Genomic DNA, 13919 nt, shown 5'->3' with positions numbered 1-13919 from the left:
TGCAATGTGACATTAAATTCAACAAGAAAACTAAGGTTAAGAGTTTTGTTTGTCATATCCTAAGATCTATAAGGTTGGCAATAATGAAATATTATTTCTTAAAATTATAAGCATTATTTTTAATATAGCATTTCCAGAATTGGTTTATTAGCCTTTATTGCAGAAAAGAGACGTCTCTTCCAAATGTGAAGTATTAAATTGTATTTTTTAATAGACTATTTACTTTTTTTTTTTTAAAGAACGTAATATCTCTTGAAAGCGTCTCTTAAAAAAAAAAAAGGTTTCGTTAATGATTTGAATTAATATATATTATACTCTTTAACAAGGCCAACAGCTTTCATAGCTCAGTTGGTTAGAGCACCCGTTTAGTAAGCGGGAGGTCTTGAGTTCGACTCTCAATGAAAGCATTTTTTTTAAGTTTGTGATTTTCATTTTTTAAAAAATATCCATCTCTCCTCTCACTTCAACCAACCTATATTAATTCATATATATATTTTTTGTACAGTATAATTCATATATTAAAAATAAAGCGATCCATCCATTAAATGATTAACAATAAAAGAATAGTGATAATCAAAATAATTATTTATTAAAAATTTAAAAATTTTATTTAAAAAAAAGTCTAAGAAATCATTATATATATTTTGTATGACAAAAATAAAATAGTTTAAGTTCTAAAAATAAATATTTTATAACTTAAACTGATCCTAAAAGTTCACCAATTAAAATAGGATTTAAATATTCTATTTAATTTTCTAGTTTTTTTTTAAAATTATTTTAGTTCTGGTTGTTTTTTTTCTATAAATCATTGAATAAAAACTTAACCTAACCTAACATGTTTTAAAATATTTACATAAATTCAGAGATGAAAGCTCCTTTTTTTTTAATTTTTTTTGAAATTTGTATTTAATTTTCAGTTGTGCAACTTCTCTTCCCTCAGCTATATAAACTGGTTTTCTTCCAATTCTTTCCTTCACAACAAACAAAGAAAAGAAAAAAAAAAAAAAAAAAGAGTCCTCTCCATTTTATTTTAATTCTATGGAGTAGCTATTAGTTCAGCCAATCCAAGAACAGACGACCAGGTTTTCTCTCGATTTTTGCATGTAGTCCAGTATTATGTTTGCTAATATTATTCTGTTTATGTATAATTAATTAATTTATACTTTTTCAGAAATTGAAATGAAAATAAATTAAAATGATGATGTTGGTTAATGGAAATAGAAATTAAATATTTAAGTATTATTAGGATATCGATTATTTCATTTCTAGCTAATTACAAATACATTAATTAAAAAGTGTACTAATACTATTTTTAATTAAACAACAATATATTTTAATTTATTGATGGTAAATATTTCTTATTATAACAATTTATTTAATGTTAAAAAATTATAAGTAGTTAAAATAAAATTACATTAACTAAAAAGGATTAATATAATTTTTATTAGAATAATCATCAATAAATATAAAATATTATTGAATTTTATTGTTCTAATATTTAATAATAGTGATTGTTTTAACAATTTTATTGATATTGATTAATAATAAGAAAGTAAAATTAAATAGAAATTGTAATATTTTATAACATCCATTCATAAAAATTGTATACACTTTTATTAGAAAAAAATTATTAATAGTATCAATAAAGAAATAATACAAATGTAAAGTAATTAATTAAAATTATGAGCCTCATTAATAAATAAGAGAACACTGTCAAAAAAAATAAATGAGAGAGAAATAGTAAGAGTTTTAAAATAATTATTAGATAGGTGTGGGGCATGAAATAAAAGATAAAATAACATTATGGAAGAGAAATTGTAATTTTAGGAGTTTGAAATGTCTCATCGATTGATTTCATTTCCATTTTATTAAATATCTAAAAAAGAATAAAACTTTTCATTCATTCGCTCCTTGAAGTAAACAGCCTTTAATTTTTTTGTTTTTTTGTCTGGTTTTAAACTTTAGTATTTTAATTATTATCTGGCAATAATCATTTTTTTAAATATTAATTGTAAAATAAGATCTTTTAATAGCAATTTATTTATTTTACTAATCTGAATGTACCTTAATTAATTAAGATACCTATATTTGACTGAAAAATCATGAGTTTTTAAATCTTCACTCCATATGTGTTTATTTTAATTTCTAACTTTATAAACACATATTTTGTTTCTTAAATAGAATTTCAAAAACTACTTTCAAATTTTAAAATTTGGATAAAATTAAAAAATATATTAAAACTAAAAAGATGGCTAGTAAGCTAGTTTTTCTAAACTAAAAATTAAAACCAAACTTTATTGAATGAAGTAGCACATGACCATTTTTTTTAGACAAAAATTTATTACAACTAAGTACATTGAAAATATCAATTAACAGCCAAATTGTGAGATAGGAGAAAAGTTAGATTTGTATTTATTGTTCGAATTAGTTGTGATTTTTGAAAAATTACTACCATCTATAAAAATAATTATGATTTTGCTTTCTTAAAAAAAAAAAGAAAATTATAATTTTGCTAGGTAGAAATAATTTCAAAAAGTTTTTATTTCTAAATAATTGCAAAAATATTTGACCTCAAATTCCATTAGGAGAGGTGCACTTTTCATTCCCCTAAGGGGGTTGGTGGGGTTTCTTGTCATTTGGTTTTTCAAGTTGAAAATTCATTTAATTATTTCTTTGTTTCAAATTTACTTTTTTTAAGATAAAAAAAAAGAATTGAAGTAATAATCTTTTTGCACCATTTCTTAGTTTAATTAATTAAGTCTAGCTCCAAGCTTTGCATTTTAGTGTGAGATTTTTTTTTTCATTTCTTGAAGTTTTATATATAAAAAAAAGCAACTAAGTTGATTACTTATAAATTAATCAATCTAAAACTAGATTAAAACTGAGATTTAAGAAATATAAAATACAAAATTTATTTTATGTTAGGGTTTTTTTTAATTAATGCCTCAAATTACCTACTTTTATCTACGAAGGGTAAAAAATTGAAAGAATCCTATTCTACTTTTAATGGATATTTAGAATGATAAATTGAGAATTTTTCAACTACATGAGAGGTGGAGATTCAAACTTTCGACATTTTAGTTAATTATATATGCTTTAACTAGTTGAGGTATATTCCGACTAGCGAGATGAACTAATTCAAATATAAGTCAATAACGAGAGAAAATATGACGATTTGAAAAGACAAAATAGTCCTACTCTTTTATGATAAGCCAAAGAAGTGGTTGGATAGTGAGGAGAAAGCATTGAGTGCAATTCACTTGTAAGAATGCCATTGGCCCCTTTCTTTTTAAGGAGCCTATGATATGGAGAAAATGCTTTTTAAGACTACACACCTAACAGTTCTATCATAGATCAGCCACAAGTACCTATCCAAAATTCCAATATTTAATTACTTCCCAAATAGGAATTCTAAATGGTAAAATTATCACAAGTATGTGATAAGAAATTCTCAGGGGCAAAATTTTACCTCCTAATTTTGTATATCATAATCTTCCAGAGTTTTTATATCATTTTCTTAATCCAAGAAAAATTGAGATCAGGGCAACATTTCGTCTGTGCTTATTGATGTCTCAAAAAACAAAATCGACAAAACCCAATTCACAGATAATCAGTCAATTCAAGTTTAGTAAGATTTTTTTTTTAAACTTGAGTTGATATTAGTTTGCTTTCTTTAAAATTAGAAAAAAAAAATCTTGTTTTGGGCACATATAGTTGGGATATTATGAGGCATAACATTTCGTTGTAAGTGATTTATGGGGTAAAGAAAGCAAAGGGGGAGCTTGAGAAGGGACCATCAATGGCAAAATGAAGAAAAAAAGAACCCTAGAAATTGCCCTTTTTGCTTTGTGCAACATATGGCTGTGGAATATGACACATATATAAATGGTGGGTCAACTTTGCCCTCATTTTCTCTCACAATGACCATAAAATACCCCCACACTTAAAAATCCCTTTGCTGCACCATAGCCACAAAGTTGGCTAAGCCAAGCTTTTAATTTGAAGGTTTACAAACCACACAAAATTTACACCAATCTTTTCACAAATGCACACCTAACACTTGTCTTGGTCTTTTTATTAGTCTATGATAATTAAATTAATTTAATTAATACATATAGATGCAGGTGGAATAAATTATTTCACGACAATTTAATAATCTTTTAAAATATCAAGTTACGCCTATCTTTTAAAGGTTATAAATCAATAAATAAAAGTTACCAAACAAATTTTTAAGCATACCTTCCATAAATTCTCACTATGCATTATATCCACCGCACAAATTTCAAGATGGGACCTCCTCAATAAATTATGACCTAAGAGAGGAAATAATTTGAACTTTAGGTTAGTGACAAAAAAGTCTCCATCACAAACCCAACTTTCTTGGAGGAGGGAGGGAGATTTTTGTTTAAAAAATAAGTCATAAAATTTTTAATGTAAACAAATAAGTACATAATGGGTTTGAATAATTGTTTTCTTTTGTTAAAAACTAAAAATGTATTAAGTGATTAATTCTTTTTTCTTTCAAAATTTGCATTAACAAATGGAAATTTAGGAGACAAATACCCTTTTTTTTTTCTATAGACAATTAATAAACCTTTCAAAGTGAAGTATGATAAAAGAGTGCTTTCAAAATTATTATATGCATTTTATATGTTTAAAAAATTTGAAAACAAGGAGAAATAGGATTTTTTGTATCTTTATTCTGTATTTTTATTTTTTTTGGTAAATAATGTGAAGGGATATAGTTGTATCAAAGGCACTACTCTCTATATGTAGAAATTGATATATGTGAGAAAGGGAAAGGAATGGTTTAGGAGCATTTGCCCATAAAGAGAAATAAAACATTTACACATACCCTTATCAATACAAACTAAAATCCCAAATATTGGTGCACTCTTTCCAATAGACTTTAAACTCTTTTGACTAATTACGTATTGTTTTTCTTTAAACACACCTACCTATCGATTATATTCTTTTTACCAACATCTAAAGAAAACATATCACACGTTCTAAGAAGAAGAAAAAAACTATCAATTTTTGGAAATGTCGGTGATAGTTTGAGAGAGAGCAAAATCATGGAGACCGGACTCAACTACTCAATTTTAAAATTATAAAACTAAATTGAAATTAAAGCACAGGAAAAAAAAAGTATTTTTACTGAGTAAACAATACCACCACTAACTTCATATCTTGACCACCTTTTATCCAAGGTTATTGGAAACCTTCAAAGAAAAAAAATACATTTATCAACTATTTAAAAACTTTGAAAAATATATGATATTTCATCGAATCTTAGAAAATTATGCAAAGGTTATTAAAAACCTTGGAAAAAGATTATGGAATGTATTTTGAAGACTTTCGAAAATTTTGACTATTTTATCCCGGTTATTAAAAACCTTCTGAAAAACAATACATTTACAATAAATATTTGAAATCTTTGAAAAATATATTATTTTTTATTGAAGGTTTTTAGAAAAACTTTTAAAATTATGCACTTTTTATCCAAAGTTATTAAAAATCTTCGGAAAACATACACATCTATCAATAAATTTCACAAAGCTTTGGAAATTGTGTTATTTTTTATCGAATGTATTCTGAAGACCTTGGAAAATAATTCACATTTTTATCCTATCGAAGGATTATTGAAAATATTTGAAAAAATTACATTTATCAATAAATATTTAAACCTTTGAAAAATATATGATCTTTAAAATTATACATTTATACATTTAAATAAAAACCTTAGAAAAAATTATACATTTATCAACAAATTTCATAAAATTTTGTAAAATGTGTTATCATTTATCGAAGATATTTGAAAATCTTAAAAAGATTATTCAAAATTAATCTCCTTTTTACTAAAGGTGATCGAAAACCTTTGAAACAAAATATATTATTATTGAAGGTACTTACAAAAACCCTTCAAAAATGATCATGTACTTTTTATCCAATATTTATCAAAAACTTTCTAAGAAGATAAGAATTATTTGTTTTTTAATCAAAGTTGCTAAAAACCTTTAAAAATAAGGTTAGAATCTATTTTTCAAAAACCTTAAAAAATGTTAACTTCTTTTTAGTGAAACTTCGGAAAAAGTTATTTACTTTTTTTTTTTATCAGTACAACTTTTTATATCAAAAGGTTATTAAAAATCATTGAAAAAAGATATAATATCATATCATTATTATAAAAACCGTCAAAATGTATAATGTTCTTATACATTTTGTTGTTAAATTCTAACCTAATAATGAATGAGTTGTAATAGCTTCATTTTTTTTCTTCTTTTTTCTTTAAGTAATAATTGCATCAAATTGCCATGCAGACAAAAAAAAGGAAAGGAAAGAAACCAAAAATAAACAATAAAAAAAAAAGAAGTTGAGATGGACAAAGAATAAAGAAAGAAAAATAAAAAACAAAAGTATAGTAATTCGCGTCCCACATCGCTAAAACCAAGAGCAGAGTCTTTGTTTTTATTGACCTTAAGGAAACGACCGCAACGGCGAATGAGATCATGACCCAAGTGGTACAATCGGAAAATTATAAATTGATACCTAAAAACGGTGAATTGGGGTGTGCAAAGAGTAGCAAGTCTTTTGCTCGAAAGCTCTCGGAATATATGAGTACAAATTTTCAAAAGGTTTTGAACCTTTGATAATTGCTACTTAATAATTAATTAGTATTTTCTTTTCTGTTCCTAGAAAATTATGTAAAATTTCTGGTGAAACAATTACAAGATACAAAGATTTTGATGGCTCAGCTCTCCCATCTCCATTTTCTTACCAAAACTGGCTTCCACTCTCAATCATCAGGTTCTCTCTTCTTTACAAACATTCTAATTACTATCTTTTAATATTTTATCTTACAATCATGTTGACACGTGATAAAATAAAATGGAACGAGGAATGTTTCGTGTTTTTATTATGAAAAATATTATGCCGAGTTTGATTGAGATGACGAGATTATTTGACGTAATATCGTCTTTAAAAGTTATTATTTTCTATATAATGTCCTCTACCATACGAGTCTGTTTGATATTATGCGATTTTTATGATGACATATTAGGAGGGTTAGCATAGGGATCATCAATCAATTTTTGTACATTAATTTTTTTTAGTACATTGAAAATGAGTTCTTATTAAGGGTATACCAAAAAAGTCTCTGAAAATTAGGCAGTTTATATGATTTGAAAATGTAAGTGGGTCATTTTTCTTGGTTTAATTAAATGAAGTAATTTTTTTACTTAGAAATTTGACCCTGAAAAACGAAATAAGATACTTGGTGGCATACATTTTTGTTATGATTTAATAAACTATTGGGAAGTATATAAATTTGTAATATTTTAAAAACGTGGTATATACTATCTTTTTATAGTGATCTTAAATTATTGTTGGTTTTAGTTGAGTGAATTATACTCAAATTATTTATTGACTAGTGTTTTAAATACCAATATCAAACATATTTTTTATTTTATTTAAATTTCAACCAATTTGATTTTTTTTTCCTTCTATTTTCTATTGCATCAAAAGAAACAGGTGGTGTTCTTGTTTCTCTCAAGCCAACGCATCCAAAGAACCAAATTTGCTCTTGCCAAATGATGAATAATTCAGGTTATTACACATGAAACATGTGTTCTTAATTAGTATTTTTCTTTTATTTCTAATTTGTTCTCTAATATTTTTCTTTAAACAATTTTAAATCTTAATAAAAATTTTAAAGTAGATCCTTTTTTCCTTTTCAACTAAGATATGCTTGGGTCAACAAGTTTAAATTTGTTTTATAAATTTAGTACCGTTTCTAAAAATGAGTATTTACCAACAATTTTCTTTGTATTTTAAATTTAACATGATAGCTTTAATATTGTGTTCACTAATTTTATTATTGTAGTCTGAGTGAATGAAATAGTAAAAAGAAAAACAGTAAGATGTACGAGTTCGAGAGAAAAAAAAAACATTTGAAAATTTATTGGTTTGTAAAATATCAAATATTAGAAAACGAAATTAACCAAGAACTCATGTTCAACGAGATAAGTCTCTATATTTTATATTTTTGTTTTCTTAATCACTTTCTCGAACACACTTCCTCTATCATATTAAAATAAAAATGGAAATTGAACGGTGTTATTCTCTTAAGATAAAAATGGAAGAAATTTCTTGGATTAACAAAATTACCACATAAAATACCAATGAGAGTTTTAGTTTTATGATACACGTTTTACAAAATTAAAAGAAAAAAAAAAGTTTACTAAATAACCCAACATATACATGATCCATCCCTTTCATGATAAATAAATACACAACTTTATATTTCAATTTGTAATTATTTAAAAACTAAAAACCAAAATAAAAAAGCAAGAATATACTTTTTTTTCTCTTTTTTTTTTAAGAATTTTTTTTTCTGCTTTACCATAAAAAGACAAGGAACAGTAATTACCGTTAAGCTCACATGGCGAAAGAGAAGCCACGCCCTGCCTTAAGCTTCTGAACCAAAAAGCCGTGGTTCTTCTTCTTCCTCCTATATAAACCACCAACCCATCACCCAAAATTCAGCCACAAACTTCACCAGTTCTTTCTTCTGAATTCGCTTCACTCTCTTCACTTTTCTTCTCCAAAAGGGATCTTCCCCGAATCCCCAATTCTTACAATTCTCCAGCTCTTCTGATCGATTTCCATGGCGGGTAATGGGGTTTTTGCAGAGATTCTTGACGGTGAAGTGTACAAGTACTATTCCGAAGGGGAATGGAGGAAGTCATCGTCCGGGAAAAGCGTCGCCATTATCAACCCTACTACCAGGAAGACTCAGTACAGGGTTCAAGGTATGGCTAGAAGTTTAGAACCCCTGTTTTTTGATGGTTTTCTTTTTGTTTCTTGGGAAATTTTGATGATGGAGAGAAAACCCACTTCGAATTCTGGGACTCTGAAGCTAAATTTATGAGAAAAGTGTTGGTAAATGTTATGCATTAATTGGAATATTTGTGAATCATGACAGTGTTTGTGTTCTGTTAAACTAAATACTTAAAGTTGATGGTATATGAGAAAGGAAATAACATTGTAGAAGTTCGAATATAGGATGTTTTGCTTTGGTTTCATGTTAAATGCTGTTTAACCCAAAAGTTTTAAGGTGACATTTGTTCATTTTTTTAGAGTTTTGTAGATAATTTATGGCATTGGTTAACAGCTTGCAGCCAAGAGGAGGTAAATAAAGTGATGGAAATAGCCAAAACTGCACAGAAATCATGGGCAAAGACTCCATTATGGAAGAGAGCAGAGCTTCTTCACAAGGCAGCTGCAATTTTAAAAGAACACAAAGCCCCCATTGCTGAGTGTTTGGTGAAAGAAATTGCCAAACCAGCGAAAGATGCAGTAACTGAGGTATAATTAACTTTTTACAGTTTTTTGTTGTTCTTCTTCTTCTTGTTCTTGGAATGAAGTGATGATAAAGGTTTTGAATGGTGTGAAGGTTGTGAGGTCTGGGGATCTTGTTTCATATTGTGCTGAGGAAGGTGTGAGGATCTTGGGAGAGGGGAAGTTCTTGGTTTCTGACAGTTTCCCTGGGAATGAGAGGACCAAATATTGCCTTACTTCCAAGGTACTTTTTCTGCTCTGTTTTCCCATGTATGAGACAAAACTAAAGTATTTTTAAATGATAAAAAGCACTTTCTGCTTTAAATATTTGTGCTTGGCTGGCTAACGTTTTAACTTTCTTCCTTTAATTACTCTCTAAACATATTTTTTCTAAATGATCTCTCTCTTTTCACACTCTCTCACTAGTTCTTTTAACGTATATATTGATTCTTGTTAGATAAAAAACACTGCAAGTCTCTAATCTGTTTTGTGCTTTCACTTTTGAACTTGAATAATCCAGATCCCACTTGGTGTGGTTTTAGCCATTCCTCCATTCAACTATCCTGTCAATCTGGCTGTCTCGAAAATCGCCCCGGCTTTGATTGCTGGAAATTCCATCGTCCTCAAGCCTCCGACTCAGGTACATACTACTTTAAAACTAAATGATCTCACCAATGTGTTCTCCATCAATGACAATTGAACCGAATAATTCGACAAAGCATTCGTTCATGCTTCAAACCGAATGTAAACTCGTGTTCTATTGAATTTAACTCTGTTTCTCTTTGTGGTTCATGACTTCACAATCAGTTTATCTGTAATTGAAATGTATATGAGAAAACAGAACAGATGTTTAGGCTCATGTAGTATATTGAATAGAGTACACAAGTCTCGATCTGTCTTAACGCTTTTACCGTAATTCAGGGTGCTGTTTCCGCTCTCCACATGGTGCATTGCTTCCACCTAGCTGGTTTTCCTGAAGGCCTTATCAGTTGCGTCACTGGAAAAGGCTCTGAGATTGGCGATTTCCTCACTATGCATCCTGGTGTGAACTGTATAAGGTAAGTACTGCTATGTGTTCCATATGATGGTGATTTATGAGGTCTTCCATTCACGTGACTCGGTGATTTCGTATGCGCAGCTTTACCGGTGGAGATACTGGTGTTGCAATTTCGAAGAAGGCAGGCATGATACCTCTTCAGATGGAACTGGGAGGCAAAGACGCTTGCATTGTGCTCGAGGATGCTGATCTTGATTTAGTCGCCGCAAACATCATAAAGGGAGGATTTTCTTACAGGTGAGATCAGATTCTAAACAAATTCATCAATGGTTTATTCATGAATAATTTCTAGGCTCATACGACCTCGAAAACGCCTGCTTCCGTTCATATATGCACTCCCTCTTTCCACTCTTTGACATGAATGAAAATTTAAACTTGGCTGATCTGTTGGAAAGAAAGATTACTTGTTTTTGTTCTTCATCCTTAGAACAGAATAGATTTTATAGTGAAGAACTGAAGAACTTGATGATCAACTTCTTACCAAAATCATAAGCATGTTGGATCATTTACTTCAAAAATCTTTTTCCATAAGCTTAAAGCTGAGCATCGACTAAGTCGTTGATACTTGTTTCGATGACAGTGGCCAAAGGTGCACTGCCATCAAGGTTGTTTTGGTAATGGAGTCCGTAGCAGATGCTTTGGTCGAGAAAGTAAAGGTTCGGGTGGCTAAACTAACGGTTGGTCCCCCTGAAGACGACTCAGACATCACTCCAGTCGTGACCGAGTCGTCAGCGAATTTCATCGAAGGGTTGGTATTAGATGCAAAGGAAAAGGGAGCAACATTTTGCCAAGAGTACAAAAGAGAGGGCAACCTCATATGGCCATTGTTGTTGGACAATGTTAGACCAGATATGAGGATTGCTTGGGAGGAACCTTTTGGACCAGTTTTGCCAGTCATTAGAATCAGTTCCATTGAAGAAGGAATCCACCATTGCAATGCTAGCAACTTTGGACTTCAAGTAATATGAAAACGTGTTTGATAACTATTTTTTCTTTCTCGTTTTCTTTTAGTGTAGGCTCACATATAAACTATTCTTATAAAATGAAAAACAGGGATGCGTCTTCACAAAAGACATCAACAAAGCCATATTGATAGGCGATGCAATGGAAACCGGAACAGTTCAGATCAACTCCGCACCTGCCCGTGGGCCTGATCATTTTCCATTCCAGGTACCCTAAATCTCTAAATACCCACTATTATTTTTGAAATGTGCATCGACTTTACCGATCCGGGCGTGTGGACAGGGAATCAAGGACAGTGGAATCGGGTCTCAAGGCATCACCAACAGCATCAACATGATGACCAAAGTGAAGACAACAGTTATCAACTTGCCAACACCTTCCTACACCATGGGTTAGTTTAATTATTTGTTAGCTTAAGCTCTTAAGTAGTTTTAAAAAGCAAAATATTTGGTTTGAGTTTTGTTTGTAGCCTCTAAATTTCATGTTATCTTGTTAATTAGTTCTCTTCTTCCTTCTCCTACCACTTTTTCCTTATGAAATCATTAGCAACTAGCTAACTTGTACTTTTTAATAAATAAAATTGCAATAGAAGTTATTATAAAGTTGTATGCTTTCTTTTTTATATCCCTTTTCGAAAAAAGAAACTCATATCGTCGCAACCATCTTTGAAAAATTTATTAAGGATTTATACCTATCCAAAATAATTACAAAATTTGTCTGAATCCCTCGCCAATCAATAAATGGATCGGTTAAATGTTGTTAATGAGAATAGTAATAATATGTCTTCTTGGTTTCAAGTACACGAATATGAAACTGAAACAAGATTAAATTTTAAGAAAATTACAGTAAATATAATTAATATATACTTTTTTTTTTTGTGAATTATTATCCATAAAATTTAATTTGCTCCCATGTGTGTTTGTTTGTTAGGAACCAAGTCTGTTAGTAAAAGAGCCCTAGGGCCCAAATTGTGAGTGGATTTGACAGTGTGGGCCCAATAGAGCAACAAATTTGAAGAGGCAGCAACTGAAAAATATTTGGTACTTTTCCAAGGAAAATTAATTAGATTAAATCAGTGTAGAATAAAACCAATGCCAATTTTTCAATAGTAGATTAAATATTAGACCTTTTTTTTCTTCATATTTTTACTCAATTTTTGTGTTTCAATGGTGGGTTCAGTGCTTGATTTGTCTCTGTCACTGTAATTCTCAGGTTAAGACAAAGATTTTGTTAAATAAACTTTTGGTTCATTTTAGCATAGTTCGAGTCGTTAGACATTAGTATATCTAAATCTAGATTTGTATCATGAGATAAAGATTATTTTGATTTTATTAATGAAATACTTTTGGGCCTATAAGAATATATAATATAATCGAGCAAAAAATTAATTATTTGTGTATGAGAATTTTCTTTTGTTAGCACATACAAAATATTTTAAAACACGAGTAAAATTTGTGATTTTCTTTTACATTTAAAAATGTAGGATAAGTGAAAGTTCACGAGATTTTTTATTAATCGATTCGATGGTTTCCATTCTTAAAGTCAAACTCAATATTTTAGGGTTAAAAAAATCATATGATTTTTAATTAAGTTCCCCATCTACCCAATAAGATCTCTTGTTGAAAATCAAAAGGTGGAGGGCTTTTAAGTCTTCATATATGTTGATGTTTTTTGGGTAGCAAATAACAATAATCTCAAAGCCAACCAATTTTGTACCCAATATGGCCAACACCACATTCCCACTTAACTTCATTATATATGATGAGTAAAGTAATTAAATCAAGATCTTAATGCAAAATCAAATCCACTTTATTGAAATTTTCTATCATTTCTTTCCCTAACTTCATTATTATGATGGATTTTGTCGAGCTGATTTGAAACTTACGTAAAAATATATGAATCACGATGAAATGAAATACATTATATCTAAATGTTTTACTTTTAGGATCATCGAATTGATAATTCACAATTTAATAAATTCATTCCAATTTGGTTGGTTAATATGTTCTTTTTGAATGAACAAATAAACTTAAAAATTCACTCTCATACATTCGCATAATTGTTTATTTTTTTATACATCAATTATATATGTCATTAATAAAAAAATGATAGGCACCTTTTCACCATTTCCTTCACCTAAACTTTGTAAATTTTTTGTTATATATGATACGATATGATATTAATGGCACATGTGACATAAATCTTATTTACTAAAAATAAAAAAACATATATAAAATATGCTTAGAACAAATTCCAAAGCAATTTTCTAATTAAAGCTAAGGTAGGAACCATAGCCACCTAGCTCGTTTTGGAAATCCTAAAAAATAATATAATAATGACCATATGATAAAGAAAGATTTTTAATTATTTATTCAAATTTTATTTTCTCATATGGATACAATATATCAATCCTTTTAACACTTTTTTTTTCATCCATATGAGTATAACTTAACGGTATTGATATCTACAACTACTCTCCTTAAAGTTGAATGTTCAAATTCACTTCTCCATATTTGTTGTACTGAACAAAAAGTACAAATTTTTCTTGAAGTACATCTTT

The 13919-nt window shown here is 28.8% G+C and overlaps 1 protein-coding gene, 1 long non-coding RNA gene and 1 other non-coding gene across 3 annotated transcripts; all 3 read left to right on the top strand.

Moving 5' to 3' along the window:
• Nucleotides 1-333: 333 nt before the first annotated feature.
• On the top strand, nucleotides 334-407 carry TRNAT-AGU (transfer RNA threonine (anticodon AGU)). Its single transcript has one exon. It is a non-coding gene; the product is annotated as a tRNA-Thr (tRNA).
• A 586-nt stretch (nucleotides 408-993) lies between these two features.
• On the top strand, nucleotides 994-7611 carry LOC111013133 (uncharacterized). Its single transcript, XR_002601647.2, has 3 exons — nucleotides 994-1082; nucleotides 6697-6807; nucleotides 7525-7611. It is a non-coding gene; the product is annotated as an uncharacterized LOC111013133 (long non-coding RNA).
• A 919-nt stretch (nucleotides 7612-8530) lies between these two features.
• On the top strand, nucleotides 8531-11981 carry ALDH11A3 (aldehyde dehydrogenase 11A3). The gene is made up of 9 exons (XM_022287523.2): nucleotides 8531-8810; nucleotides 9173-9366; nucleotides 9455-9583; nucleotides 9860-9979; nucleotides 10261-10397; nucleotides 10478-10633; nucleotides 10977-11355; nucleotides 11450-11566; nucleotides 11642-11981. The coding sequence occupies exons 1-9, from the start codon at nucleotides 8666-8668 to the stop codon at nucleotides 11753-11755; spliced, it is 1491 nt and encodes a 496-aa protein (XP_022143215.1). The 5' UTR covers nucleotides 8531-8665; the 3' UTR covers nucleotides 11756-11981.
• Nucleotides 11982-13919: the final 1938 nt, after the last annotated feature.

This window comes from Momordica charantia (assembly GCF_013281855.1).
Source record: "Momordica charantia cultivar OHB3-1 chromosome 8 unlocalized genomic scaffold, Mcharantia_2.0 BLBB01000008.1, whole genome shotgun sequence".
Taxonomy (NCBI): Eukaryota; Viridiplantae; Streptophyta; class Magnoliopsida; order Cucurbitales; family Cucurbitaceae; genus Momordica; species Momordica charantia.
Note: the sequence above shows the minus strand (reverse complement) of the source record. Positions and strands in the feature narration are given on the sequence as shown.